General features: G+C 33.0%; 1 protein-coding gene across 2 annotated transcripts in view; it reads left to right on the forward strand.

Moving 5' to 3' along the window:
• The window catches only part of LOC118446432 (uncharacterized), a 64648-nt gene that overhangs the window by 2503 nt on the left and 46856 nt on the right, over positions 1-15289 (forward strand). For both annotated transcript variants that reach the window (XM_035877085.2, XM_085659362.1), the window contains exon 2: positions 1-76. This exon is cut by the window's left edge and continues 1679 nt beyond it. In XM_035877085.2, the coding sequence (XP_035732978.1) occupies positions 1-76 (76 nt within the window). The remainder of the gene's footprint in view (positions 77-15289) is intronic.

Consider the following 15289-nt stretch of genomic DNA (forward strand, 5'->3'; position numbering starts at 1 on the left):
ACTGGACAGGGTAGTCCTTTGGACGCACTGTTCCAGATGACGAGCAAGACCTTCGACGCTGGTGAGCACAGTCAAGGTGAGAGATGTTTATTTTCTTTCTTTTTCTATTCTTTTCTTTCTTTTCTTCTCCTTCTTCATCTCTTATAATATTTATCTCTGTTATTTTTATTGTTGTCTCACTTTCGTCGACTTTTCCATCTTTATTTATTCGTTCGTTCATTCATTCATTTGTTCATTCATATCGTCTTTTTCTTTTTTCTTTTTCTTTTTTTTTCTTCCATCGAAGAGAATACTTTTCTAATTGAGTCTAGATCGCTCTTTGCCAACATTTCTGCACTCGGCAAAATTTTTCTTTTCTTTCTTTTTTTTTCTTTTAAAGATGTTCACTCACTGTAATTGCATCAAGAGTGGTTAATTAGCTTGAGCTAAGGGAAACGATGTGCGTATATCTTGCTTTATGTAATCTCTCTTTCTCTCTCTATCTCTCGTATAGGAGTGGGGCGAGAGAGGGCGGGGGAAAGGAGGGAGGGAGGTACAGAGTCAAATCACAGATAGCTTAAATGTGTTATTACATCTATTATACGTTTCCTCGTGTGTTCTGTCTTTCTCGATGAAGAGAAAACAATTTTTATTATTATTATATCTTTTTTTTCTCTTTTTTATCTGGTTCTTCTTCTTCTTCTTCTATCTCATCGATACGTTTTGCTTCGATAAGTGTGAAGATAGATATATCATAACGCATTACATTAGTATCTCGATCGCAGAGACGAGCAGCTCTTCTTCATACATTTAGTAACCGTAATTTATTCGTCACGCAATTATCCGTGACGCAATCGGAACAATGTTTAATGTTACATCATATCTGTACTCGTGAAAAAATTATACATATATGTATATATATATATATATATACACACATATATATTTTAAATCTTTAATCGCCGATTATTTCCATAGAAAATACGTATACTTCGATAATCACACTTAAGACTCATGTATGTAGTTCATTACATTATCGTTATCGTTCATTACATTAATTAGAGGACATGGCAAATTAAGAAAGTAGAACTATGAATAGATGAATTTGTATGCAGTTTCTACGTATGGTACGTACAAGAAAGAGAGAAAAAGAGAGAGAGAGAGAGAGAGAGATGGATATATGTATATATATATCCATATCCGATATATGTATATATATATCCGATATATGTATATATATATATATATATATATATATATATATATATATATATCATAATCAACGAGTTAAGAACGCTCGAAGGAAGCGTGGGGCATATTCGTGTAGAAAGATCTCGAGCATCGATCTATGAATACGGGCCTTAATTTTGATTGATGTTCTGACTCTATAGGCACTTATATGCCGTAGGTGTGCAGCGCGTGCGGTCCCAGTTTGACTAACAACAAAACTTTTTTGCAATGTTTTGCATTTTATTGTCTTTAACAGCAATGGGGTAGATAGCTAGATAGCTAGATCAAGATTGTAGACACTTTCTTAGCTAACTTTTCTCACAAATCTATCACCGAAAGGATCGTTCATTTATGTATTTCACACTACGATCTAATCTGCGTTTGATGTCGAAATGAGAAATTTAATTAGCAACAAATAAATGTCTGCAGATATTTATATATACGTATATATATACGTATGTATGTATGTATGCATGTATATGTATACGTATGTATGTATGTATGTATATATATGTGTACGTATGTATGTATATATGTATGTATATATGTATATATGTAAGTATGTATGTATATATATATAGAGAGATATAATCGATCCAAACGCATTCATTCCCTGTCAACGATTCCCTTATTCGACTTTATTGCGATCTCGTTTTCGCTCAGCATCATCATCTTCTTTTATTTCGTCGACACATTCGAGATGATTCCGTGTTTTCTCTTGACGACTCCATTTTTATTTGTTTTTTCTTTTTTTTCTTTTCTTATTTTTTTTTTGTATTTATTTTCATTTTCTTATTATCAGATACGTTGAGAAAGACGCTCTTCTCGTACGCTTTGAGACGCATTGAAAACATTAATAATTGGATGATATTTCATTTCCTATAGATATCTACAAAGCTAAGCGAGTTTATCATAAGCTTTCTGTTTTACGATCGCTTTCCTGCTACGTCGCAATAAAAGAATTTTTCCGCCTTTTGGACCGTGACGATCCTGGCAGCGACCTAATTACGATGAATCGATCTCGATCGCTATCTCCTTCTTCCACGTTATTTTCCTTTTTTTTCTCTTTCCTTTTCTTTTTTTTCTTCTTCTTCTTCCCCGAGTAAAACTAACATCTGCCGACCGTTTACGCGGCGAACATTTAAAAAAAGGGAAACTAAACGAATTGGGTATTAGATATCTTGTGTCTGTCGGGTATATGTGTACATATGTGTTTGTGTATCGAAGGTTCATTTCGAGGAGAAAGAAAAAGACAAGAAAACAAAAAAAAGAAGGCAGGAAAGAAAATAAACAACAATGACTTTTTCGAGATCGATTATGAACCGATTAAATTTTTTTATTACGAATCGAATACTCAATAATAACAATTATTCTTCTATGAGTATTAAGATATACGATCTTAACTAATACCTACCTAGTGTCGTTTCTAAATCGTTGAATTTATGTTCTGACAAAGAAAAAAGAAAAAAAAATGTTTTATATATATATATATGTATATATATATATATATAAACTATATAGTCTTATCATGTATACGAAATAGTTTCGTACGAGTATAATGCTTATCTCGAAGTTGTCGATTGCGAGATCGTGTCATAGGAATCGAAACAAGGTGAGAAAACGTGTATTTAATCTTGTCGTCGAGAATTACGGGTGTTTAAAAGAGAAAAAAAGGAAGAGAATAATAAAAGCGGCTCGAGAGGAGAGGAAAAAAATAAATAAACGAAAAGGAAAAAAAGAACAGAGAATAAGAGCGAGTTACTGATCGCGATTACTTCGAATCGAGGAGGCGATTATGGTTCGAAAGTCGATGGAACGACGAATTTAGGTTTATGACTTGCACGCGCCTGCGCTACTGTATATCATTCGCGTAAAAATCGCTGACAACTTGAATATATCGTGTTCGTTCGCTTACACATACATATGCTGATACGTTCATACGTAAATACGTATGTATATACATGGATGAATACATACAAAGCATATCTTTATATAAGCTGTTTCTAAAACAGGTGTGCAGATTTAAAAAAAAAAGAAAAAAAAAAGAAAAAACATATGTACCTATTTTACTTATATTCATGTAAAGGAAAAGTTGATAAAAACTTGACAATCTATTTGACGTAAGGAAATAAAAACATTTCTTTCTACTTTTTTTTTATTTTTATAATCTAACATTTAGTAAAAGCTAAAGAATTCTTTTTTTTTTATTTTGTTTTTTAATAGAGGTGATTAATCCGACGTGTATCATGAAAAAAGAAAAAAATTGTATTACTAAGATATGTATATATATAGTAAATTATTAGATCTTAGACAAAAATAAATTTAGGAAATATATGCATAGAAATAAATATATATAGGATTATATTTATAAAATTTAGATCAATGACGAGATAACCTCATCGATTCTATTTCCAGCTTTTAGATTCATTTAATGATCATTTTCATTGGTTATATTCGAATATCCTGTTTTATAAACTGCCTCTGTAACATATTTAAGAGGTACGTTTCTTCTACGAGCTATAAATACTAATATTTGCCAAGTAATGAACGTCTTGGTAATAGATACATATCCACCTGATTGCAATTAAATGACGCCGATATTTTTCTTATATTTATTCTAAGTATATTTAGATAGGAATTCATTTCAATTACAAACGAATCTCTCTCTCTCTCTCTCTCTCTCTCTATCTCTTTCTCTCTTTCTCTCTTTGGGATTTCAAATCCCAGGATTTAGACAATTTTGTGTTCCAGGATAAACATTGTTATACTATATATCTAACATCGATGTTATTACGATCTCACAATTTCGACGTAACGTACATACATACGTACATATATATATATATATATATATATATATATATATATATAAATATATACAAGAATGACGACGAACACGAAAATAGGTATTAATCTCGTAGGAGTTCAAGTTAGAAGAGGAGAAGGGGGAAGATTGTCAGGGGGAGATCGATGGCACACGAGGGACGGGTACATGATTACGTTTACATACGGATATTAATGGACACGTACGCGATATATATAAAGACGGTGTTGTGTAGTAAATTGATGTTTGGTGACAGTTTATTCTCTATCAACTATTGATATGGGATTATTGATCTGGGTTTAGATTAAAGACACGTAAGTATAATGGAACGAATCTAATCGAACCATTTTTTTCTTTTCTTTCTTTCTTTTTTTTTTCTTTTTTTTTAAAGAATTCGTTGTTATCCAACATGATTACTCTTTAAGAATTTCAAATCAATTTCGTAATATATGTATGTGGTACATAGGTATGTGGTACATAGATATCATTCAATAGTGCAATAGTTTAAGAAATGACGTTTAAAAAATCTTCTTATCGGAAAAAGACTGTGAATAAAAGAGAGAGAGAGAGAGAGAGAGAGAGAGAGAGAGAGAGAGAAAAGCAGATTTTGTTTATTCTTCCAGAAAAGCAGAAGAACCAAGGACGAGGATGAGCTTGGATTTGCCCGATGCAATAAGTAAACATTTTCCGTTTTAACAGGAAGGTTAGCTAGTTTCTTATGTTCTATCGTCTTGTTTATCCTTAAGGAAAAAAAGGTTTTTCGAGTTTCTGTGATTCAATTACCTGGAGTAATAAAAATGTGAAAGAGGGAGAATGGCCTCTTCAAAGAGATCCCTTGCTATCTCTCTTTCTCTCTCTCTCTCTCTCTCTCCTTTCTCTCTCTCTCTCTCTTTCTCCCTCTCTCTTTTCCAAGTTCCATTTATGAATATCTTCGGTCATAGTCTTTCGTGAGGAATCTCATAAAATCCAGTTTTCCGTGATAATCCGGAGTGTTATTGTTATTGAAAATTGAATTTATAATTATTTTAATGGTTTAAGATTCATTGCATTTTTCTTAAGAAAATCGTTTTAAGTTGATGTAATGTAATATTAAATATTCATGAATGTATAGTGACTGTTTGTGGTTTTAACCGCTTCGTCGAGTAAGATATATAGTAAAAGAGAGAAGATAAAATTTTGGTCTCTTTCTCTCTGTCTTTCCCTGTTTGTATTTTGTGTATCTGTGAATGCGGTAAAGAGAGAAAATCTAACTGTGTTTGTTGGTGTAGTAGTCGTCCATGACCATGAAAAGGCCAAAGGACCTCCGCCTTCACGTAAGCCGTACTCGGTTTACTGAGATCTCGGTATTGTTTACAATAGGTTGGGCAAATTGTATTACAATGACCATTTTTCTTTTACAGAGTTTCTTCTTCCCGCCGTATTTTCCTTTCTTTCTTTTTTATTATTCTGCCTTTTTTCTTTTCCTTTTTTTTCTTCTTCTTCTCTCTTTTTTTTCTCTCTTTTTTTCCTCTCTTGTCGCTTGTGCACAAAGCACACAAAAGTATAAGCAGACCTAAGAAGAAAAGCAAAAACGAAGAGAAAAGTTATGAGAATTGGGCAAAAGATAGCGAAAAAGAGAGAGGGAGAGAGAGAGAGGGAGAGAGAGAGAGGGAGAGAGAGAGAGGGAGAGAGAGAGAGGGAGAGAGAGAGAGAGAGGCATACAGAGAGAGAGAGAGAGAGAGAGAGACAGAGAGAGAGAGAGAAAGGGAAAGTGGATCTGAGAAGAAACTTAGGAATTTTTACGGTTTAAAATTGATTTAAAAATGATATAAATAAAATAATATATAATCCTGGTTAAAGTATAAGTTGATAGGTATTTTTTATAGAAATTTATTTTATTATTATCTTTATTCTATTACAGTTGTCTATTGTGTTAGGTAATGGTACCATGAAATTAGGTATGGTAAAACTTAAGTATGTACGACAATGGTATTATTACTATTTTTCTACATACTTAAGTTTTATTTATTATACATATGTCCACATAATATATATTTTACATATATTATTTATTATACATATATCCTTATAGTAAAAAAATTAGAAATCAGTGAATAATTAAAAATTTATATTTAAAAATTTTTTTTTTTGTAAACAACGGGATAGATAAATGAATGTATATAATTGAGAACAAAGAAAAAAAATATAAGTTGACAGATATTGCGAAAATAGCTATTAATGAAGTTTAATTAATACTACTATAGTACCATTAGAAATACTTAACTTTTATTTATTACTGTTATATATATATATATATTCTTCGTAAATAGATTATTTAGTAGTATAATCGAGAGATTTATATTTACGACTTTTTTTTCTAAACAAGACAAAATAGATAAATTAATATTTGACGTACACTCTCTTCCACACAAATTATATATAATCATCGTATTATATATTAAGCGTTGAGATTATTAATGTAAAATTAATTTGAGTCTTCGGTGAAAGTCGCGGAAAACATTGTGATCTATTCGTATATCTACGATCATTGTTGAATTACGTAAGAAAGAAAGAGAGAGAGAGAGAAAGAGAGAAAGAGAAAAAGAGAAAAAGAAAGAACACATCGTACAAAGAAACTCAAAGAAATTTCATCTTGCTCGTATGATCTTAAGAGAAAAAAGCTAGAAATATTTTTATTTTTCATAAATTTTTGTATCCTTTTTTATGGATTTTTTTTCGTCGCATTTAATTCTCTCGGAAGTTCTTTCTGCACGTGCTGAAGAAGTCATCTCGTGTGTGCTCATTGATATTCACAAGAAAGAAGAAAAGTGGTGGTGGTTACGACGGGATAGGATGAAAGAGTCCGGAGGGATTGGAGGGGTCATTTAAATGGAAGAAGACTGCGAAATTGTCGTTTCCACGCGCAGCACGTTTTTTATTCCATTTCTTTCTTTTTTTCTTCTCTCTTTTCAATTTTATTTTGTATTTTTTTTTTTTTGTTCGCCAAGAAGTGGCGAAATCTTCCTTTGAACAATTTTTTCTTCTTTTTCTTCTTCCTTCCTTTCTTCCTTCCTTCCTTGACGAAAGCACTGTTTTCGAGAGTCGCTAAGAAAAAAAGTAGTGTATTATGTTGAGAACAAAATGGAAAGAGAGATGCGCATGAGGGATGCGGAGAAAGAGAGAGAGAGAGAGAGAGAGAGAGAGAGAGAGAGAGACGTAGCAGGAGTCGTATATTGACACACGCATACATAGAAGCGCGTAATCAGTTGCACTCGCGCGCTCGTGAGCGCTCACGCGTGCGTGCCGGTCCAGTACGCGTATAATTTTAGGCCTTACCTATACAAGAGAGTAATTTATTACGTGGGTCCGGCGCGAGAGAGCATATGTTTCATTTGCATATAGCGTGATACAGAAAAACGCTCCGCGAACCGGACCTTTTTGAGGATATACATACATAGGTATAGGTTGGTACTTAGGTGGGGTAGGTATATACGCGAATAATGTTGACAAAGGATAATTTCTTGCCCTTTTACGTTCTCCACCAATGTTTTCTCTCTCTCTCTCTCTCTCTATCTCTCTTTCTCTCTTTTTCTCTCTTTCTCTTTTTCTCTGGGTATTATTCGAGAAAGGAAAATTGAGGAATGGAAACGAGAAACCGGGGGAACGGGAAACGAGAAAGAAAGAAAATGAAACAAATCAATATAAAAGAGATAGAAATATATAAAAATATTATATATATATCTTTTATTATATTACTATAATTTCTATAGAGAAGGGAAGTAAAAGAAGAAAAAAGAAGATATGAATATAGAAAAGGTAGGAATATAATAGAGATAATACGTAGGTATATTGAACGAGTTATAAAGGGTTCTTTTAATCATTGTTACTAATCATTGATGTGAAAGCATATTCGTTCGTACAATAATATGATAATAATTAATATTAACGAGAAAAAAGAGAGAAGAAAAAGAAGAAAGAAGAAAGAAGAAAGACGAAAGAGAAAAAGGAGGAGAAGGAGGAGGAGAGGTGGATATTCTCACGTTATGCAACAGCTCTAATTGATGCTCGTACCTACATCAATGTTCTTAAAGGATCATCAACGTCGACGCGTTGAACCCGCAGGTAAAGCTCTATACGACCGCACGTGAGAGAGTCACGGGAAAGTGTATAAAAATGATTGAATTCAATAGTATCGCCTGGAATACACAGTACTAACTATCAGAGAGAGAGAGAGAGAGAGAGAGAGAGAGAGAGAGACAGACAGAGAGAGAAAATGAGAGATCCACGACGCGCGCGAATGGCGGCAGCAGAACGCATATATGTTTTACGCTCTCTGTGTGTCGGAAAGAACGTTGTACTTGAAATAAGGCCTTCGCAATGTTTTATGAGCGAACGTACATTGTTATTAGCGGGCTTACCTGTCACGGTCGATACAACTTAATAGCCCTGATATTTATGCACGAAATATCGCTATGAACTGTGTCTTTAATTGTACCTTATTCTTATGGTAAGAGAGAAGAAAATAGAAAAAGAGGAAGAAGAAAACTAAAAAGAAGAAGAAGAGGATGAAGAAAAAGAAGAGGAAAAGAAAAAATAAATAAAAGGAAAAAAGACGAAGACGAAGACTTGAAGAAATGGAAGCTTTCGACATGTCCAAATTTATATACATATCTTGTCTATCAATTAATCATTTATACAATTTTTCTTAATGTAATATTATGTGCATTGAATATTATTATACAACGAGATAACATATATATATATATATATATATATATATATATATATATATATCTGCGGTTAGATCTAAACGTCGATAAAATCTAAACATCGATAAGATCTTCTATGGTGGAGAATTAAAACAACTTGATGTAGTTGGAAAATTACATCGAGCCATTTACAGTGGATCCATTCTCTTTGAAGAAAAAAAAAACTTAATATCTAATATAATAATAACGGTGAAACTTCGGAGAGACATTAACGACGACATTAACCAAATCGTTCTGTGTATGTACAACATTTGCTTATAAAAGTCATAAATCACTTGGCTATTCTCTTTTATACGATGAGAATCCTACGGTGGTAACAGATAATATTACTACGACTACCACTACTACTATTACTATTACTACTACTACTACTGCTACATCGATGCCATAAGCTTAGCCGCTTATGTGAACCGCCCAGAGTGAAACACCTGCCTCGAACGACGCACGAGACTTCCTATCTAACTCATTTGCCAGCCAGCGAAACTCCGATGATTTTTCAGTAATCCTGATATTACCGAGCCACTTTTACATACCCATATGTAAGTAAGTATATGAATACGTATGTATACGACCACGTCTATCTACATAAATATTTACATACACACATACATAGGTATTTACTTAAATCGAGGAACGAACATGAACACTGTTCGATGAATTTCACTACGATTCGATTTTCCTTTTTTTTTCTTTCTATCTTTTTTTTTCATCGACGAATCCTTGGCCCTCTATATTTTACTCGCAACGGGGGCACGAAAAAATACGCGTTTTTAATACCATCCATTTCACAAGGCGCGTGTGATCGCCCGAATCCATGTCCATTCTAATTTTTCTTTTCCTTTCTTTATTTTAGCCTCTTTTCTCTCTCTCTCTCTCTCTCTCTCTCTCTCTCTCTTTCTCTCTCTTTTTCCTTTTCTCAGGTTGCGGTCTCTCGGTTCTGAATTACAAATGATATCGAATCGAATCGCTCGTAATATTATTCGATACGTGTTCCATTACCAAGCCGAGGCCTCGGGATTCAAATTAGATTACCGGTAAGTTAGGCATTCTCGTTCCTTTTCTTTTTCTCTCTATGTATATATGTATGTATCTATATATGTACGTATGTATGTATGTATGTATATGTATATATAAATCTCTTCGTTGCTCTCTCGCTCTATCTCTGTACTTTTCTCTGTGTAGCCTGACGAACGGACAGACTGACAGACAGACAGACAGACAGACACACGTACCTATATCCACGAAAGGGCCTGAGGCCCTTCCACCAACACGGTAGCCTCACGTATTCGCAATTTACTTCTGATTATTACGCTCTCTATACTTACGCGCGGTATTCTTATCTCTCTTTCCTCTCTTTCTCTTACCCTTTCTCTTACTCTCTCCGTTTTCTTCGGGCTGAATCTTATGTAGAAGAAGGAGAAAGGGAAAGAGAGAGAGAGAGAGAGAGAGACAGACAGAAAGAAGGAGAGAGAGAGAAGGATCGAGTCAGGGATCGATTTACGTTGGAGTCCCGATCGTTTGAGTCTCGTCGATCTACCTACCCTTCTCTACCTCGTACATGATCCTAAAGGCTATATCTCTATACCTAACTTCTTCGAGTGAAGACGTTAAAGGTCTCTCTCTCTCACCGTATGTGTATATATATATATATACGTATTAATGTATGTATGTACATCTTTTCAACCCGAAGATTCGTTCCTCTTATATATATACGTATGTATATACCTTTATCTTGATCATGGCTCGCACCATGGAATTTATAAAAATCATTTGAAACTAATAAAAAAAAAAAAAAATTGAACTCGTTGTTTCCAATAAAGATACCGGACACTTTCTGATGCGATATCTGATATTCATTAACGCAGAAACGTCGTTTATAGTTCGTTCATTTTTTTTCTTTTTCTTTCTTCCTTTTTGTTTTTTTTTTTTTTATTTTTTTTTTCCAACGAGATCTATTCCATTCTTATAATGTATTATCAGCAAATTAAAAGTTTTCTTTTTTTTTGTGCTTAACTCAAATACGCGAAGTAAACATTTTTTCTTGTTTTTTCTTTCGTTTTCCTTTTTTTATTTTCTATTTTTTCTTTTTTTATTTTTTCCTTTTCATTTCGCTCGCTTCGTAGAAAATCAACGATTGTCATAAGTCAAAGTTAATCTTTGCTCGTTACTCTGAGCTTAGATATCTACTTACTTATCATATTGCAACCAGGAGGAAAGACAAAAACCATGGTGTTTGTTTCGACAAAACAGTCTTGACTTTAATTAAAAATACCAAAGTCTTTCTATTTCTTTCATCTAGACTTCAACTAACATTGGCAATTACCTCGTCGACATCGCAAACATTTTCCGTATAGTTCGTTAAATAACGAGCCTTTTACGATATAACAACGATCGGCTACTGTGAAAAAGTGTGTATATATGTAAGTATTTACACGGTGGCATACCTTAACTATCGTTAAATATTTCGCACGAGTCTTTCGACCAAGGAATTTCGATAAAAGGGATTGGCGAAAATAATGACGAGAAAATTATCGATGAAAGAATAAATTAGCAATAAATTACAACATTTTCTAACAGGAATTCTATTGGAAAAAGTTTGCATTACATCCTATTTTCGAAAGAGTTTACCGGAACTTTGTAATAATAAAACGTAAATTCGATGAGTATACCTCAAAGATTACAAAACTGACATTCTTTTAAATATTTGAATTAATTTTTTTGATTATGAAATACGATAGATACAATTCGTAAATTATATTTTATTTTTAAATTACATTTTATTTAAAAGTTTATCCGAACTTTGTAATAATGAAATGCAAATTCGATAAGTATGTTACCTCGAAGATTACAAAAATGGTATCCTTTTGAACATTCGAATTAATTTCTCTAGATAATAAAATACAATAAATACTTTTTGTAAATCGCATTTTATTAAATTAAATTCGATTAGTATGATATTAAAAAAAAAAAAAAAAAAAAAAAATACAAAAATGTTGTCCTTTTACATATCCAAATTAATCATTTTATTATTCTCGGATAATGAAATACGATAAGTACTTCTTCAAAATCGCATATTATTTTCGAAAAAAAAATTTATTTGCACTTTGCAATAATGAGATATAAATTAAATGAGTATGATAACTTCAAAGATTACAAAAATGACATCCTTTTAAGCAGTTCGTATTAATTTCTCTAGACAATGAAATACGATAGATATTTTTTCTAAAGGAATGCAATTAAAAAAAAATGACAAAATTTGTATTGAACGAAGTCAAGATATAATGATTATAGACGATGGAATAGCGTTAAAACCGATAATGCGATCCGCATGGTTTAACTTGCAAACGAGAAGCGACGATAGCCGTTCTTACATAGATTGAATTGTTTTTATCGATCGTGGTTTAGTCGTTTGCTTAGTCTTCATTTGTTCGTCATTTTTGTCGTTATCCGAAGATGCTATCAAATAGTTGAAAAATTTTTGCGTAATTTCGTAAAAAAAAAAAGATACAAAGAATAAATAAAGAAACAACCGCGAGAACTGTTTACTCCGTCGCATTTATGCGGTTGCAAGCAAGGTCGAGCAAAACGTAAACACGTTTTGAAGAAGAAGATATAAGAGAAGAGAGAGAGAGAGAGAGAGGGAGGGAGAGGGAGAGAAAAAGAGGAAGAGAGAAAGAGAGAGAAAGAGGGAGAGGAAGAGAGAGAGAGAGAGAGAGGAAGAGAGAAGTTCAAACGTTTTATTTCGATTAATTGTAACTCTTAATCGTACGAACTCTTGTCAAAATAGCTTTTCATCAATCAGTTCGCTTTTACTCCAAGATCGAAGACCTGAGGATTCCATTTTTGTTTAATTCTTTCCTTTTCTAAAAATAACGAAACGAACTCATAAAAAGCATCCTCCTCTCTCTCTCTTTTGGTCATCGAAGATCCTTATATAAATCGTTGATTGGATGCGAGTTCGTGAAGAGCTCGTAATTCCTTTTGTGTACCTTCCGGTGTCTTTCTCTTCTCATTTTAATAATTAAATCTAAATTATTCCATGGACGGACGAAAAAGAAAGAGAGAAAAAAGATAGATAGATAGAGAGAGAGAGAGCGAGAGAGAGAGAGTGAGAGAGAAAAAGAAGATTAAAAGGAGGGAACATCGACAGTCATAAAATAAAAGTTAAAAGAAGAAAAAGAAGAAGAAGAAGAAGAAGAAGAAAAAGAAGCGTCGGGATTGAACGTAGAAAAAAATAATGTCAAGGATTTTTCGAGAAAAAAATAAAATCGATATAAGCGTACTAATTAAGAAGCTCGTAGGCCTCTACTGTCTATCAGTTTTTAATAGGCGTTAACATACGTACAAAGTTAATACGTTCCTTTTACGATCGTTCTTCCATATTTTTTTTATCTTGTTTTTTTTTTCTTTTTTTCATTCTTTTCTTTATTTCTTTTAGTAAGGAACAAATATTTTTTTTTTTTTCTTTTTTTTTTAACTAATTTATTTATTAAAAAAGATCAAACGTCAAAATTTACGAAATATATTATATATTTGAAAGTGGAGTCGACGTCACGTATTATTAAAGGAAGAACTACGAGCCGTTATAGTAATTATACTTAGAGGTACGAGAAACGATCGTGGATATTCAGTTACGTTCAATGGTAGTTAGCAGCAAAACGGGAATTATTAGACGTAACCGTCTATGGAAGAGAGATAAAACATCGTTTGCAAGGCTGCAACGTATTATAACACGTTGTTTTAAAAGCGCGTGCGCAGTGATACCGGTACGGATAAAGAGCGTCGCCATAGTTCATGTCCTCCATATATGTATGTACTTACTTACATACCTATGTACACATATACGTGTGTGTATGTGTATATACATATATATGTATATATATATATATATATACATATACATATATATATATTTGGTATATAATATGCATATCTGTGGCATCGAATGTCATTGCTCTTTATAGATATATTCAGTCGAGAAAGAAAAAGAGAAAAGAAAAACAGGACAAATTGTAATGATGAAAAAGAAGAAGAATAAAAATTAAAAAAGAAAAAACATTTATCTCTCGTCGAAGTAAAAATATTTTCTTTTTTTTTTTTTTTTTAACTACACGATTATTAAATCATTTCGAATAATTGAAAAGTATTTGAAAAAAAAAGAAATAAAAAATGAAATTTTCGAATGCGAGAACGTAGCTCGACATGTATAGTTTTTTTTTCCTTTTCCTTTTTTTTTTTTCTTAAATCGTCTCTCTCGTTCCTCTCGTCGTTCTCATTCTCCCAGCACGATGCGTTGGAAGATTTAAATCTGTCAAAGGACGTTTTCCTTTCCGTTCCCTTCGCATCCGCCCTCATTTACTCGCATATTTATCGTTTGTAACCGAAGAGGCCTCGGTCCATCGACAAAACCACCACCAATGCCAACACTAACACCAATACCAATACCAATGCCACCAACACCGAAAGTTTCTTCGAAGCGAGACTAATCTTCGGCATATCTCTCTACGGTAGCTTTTCGTGTTTGTTGGACTGCGAAGAGAGAGGGTATGGTGATGGGAGTGTGTATGGGGGTGGGGGTGTGTATGGGGGCGGTGATGTGTATGGGGGCGGAGGAAGAGAAGAAGGGGGATACGCATTAGTTACGTTAAAGAACACTGACACGAGTCGTGGAAACCACTTGAGTTTCCGGCTTCTGTAAGATAGTAAAATGAAAAAAGACGGAGAAAAAGAGAGAGAGAGAGAGAGTGAGAAAGAGAGAAAGACAGAAACAGAGAGAAGTTAGACAAGGGTGAGCGCGTCTATGCTACGAGTTGTTGTGACAGTTTGCCGAACAAACAAAAACACTTCCAGGCAGGCGCCCCTTTCCTAGCCCCGTCGATCTTTTTTCTTTTCTGTTTCTTTTTTTTCGGAGACTTTTTACCAAAAGTAACAGAACCCCCAACTATCTCTTTCTAATCCCCTCTAATCCCCTTCCCATCGTTGCGTTTAAGTGACCATTCGCCTTTCAAACGACCGGATTGCTTTCTCTCTCAAGTCATACTAGAATCTCTTTTCCTTCTGTTCTAGTAATTTTTGTAGACGACGATAATAGTTGACGAATTTCTTGTCTTCGAAGCTGCAAAGTTTCAAGTGTCATGAAAAAAAAAGATTAAAAAAAAATGTTAGGACATTTAGAATTTCTGATATCATTGGATATAACAAAATTGATTTTCGAGAGAGAATAAAATTTTTTTTCCCTTTTTTCTTTTTCAATTTCTTGATATACCTAAGTATTTTTTTTTTTTTTTTATTAATCTACATTATAATCTAGATATATTTACAAACAAAGATATTTATAAACAAATACAGATATATTTATAAACAAATCTTACCGTTTATGAAGTGATAGGAGATGAGTCAGAAAATCGAGAACGTCGATTAAAAACGATAGATCCCTAGAAATCAATTTATAATTCTTTAAAATTTCGATCGGATTCTAATATCGGACTAGAATATATGTATCATACCT

Source organism: Vespa mandarinia, chromosome 9 (genome assembly GCF_050613455.1).
Source record: "Vespa mandarinia isolate Hongniang chromosome 9, ASM5061345v1, whole genome shotgun sequence".
NCBI classification, from domain to species: Eukaryota; Metazoa; Arthropoda; class Insecta; order Hymenoptera; family Vespidae; genus Vespa; species Vespa mandarinia.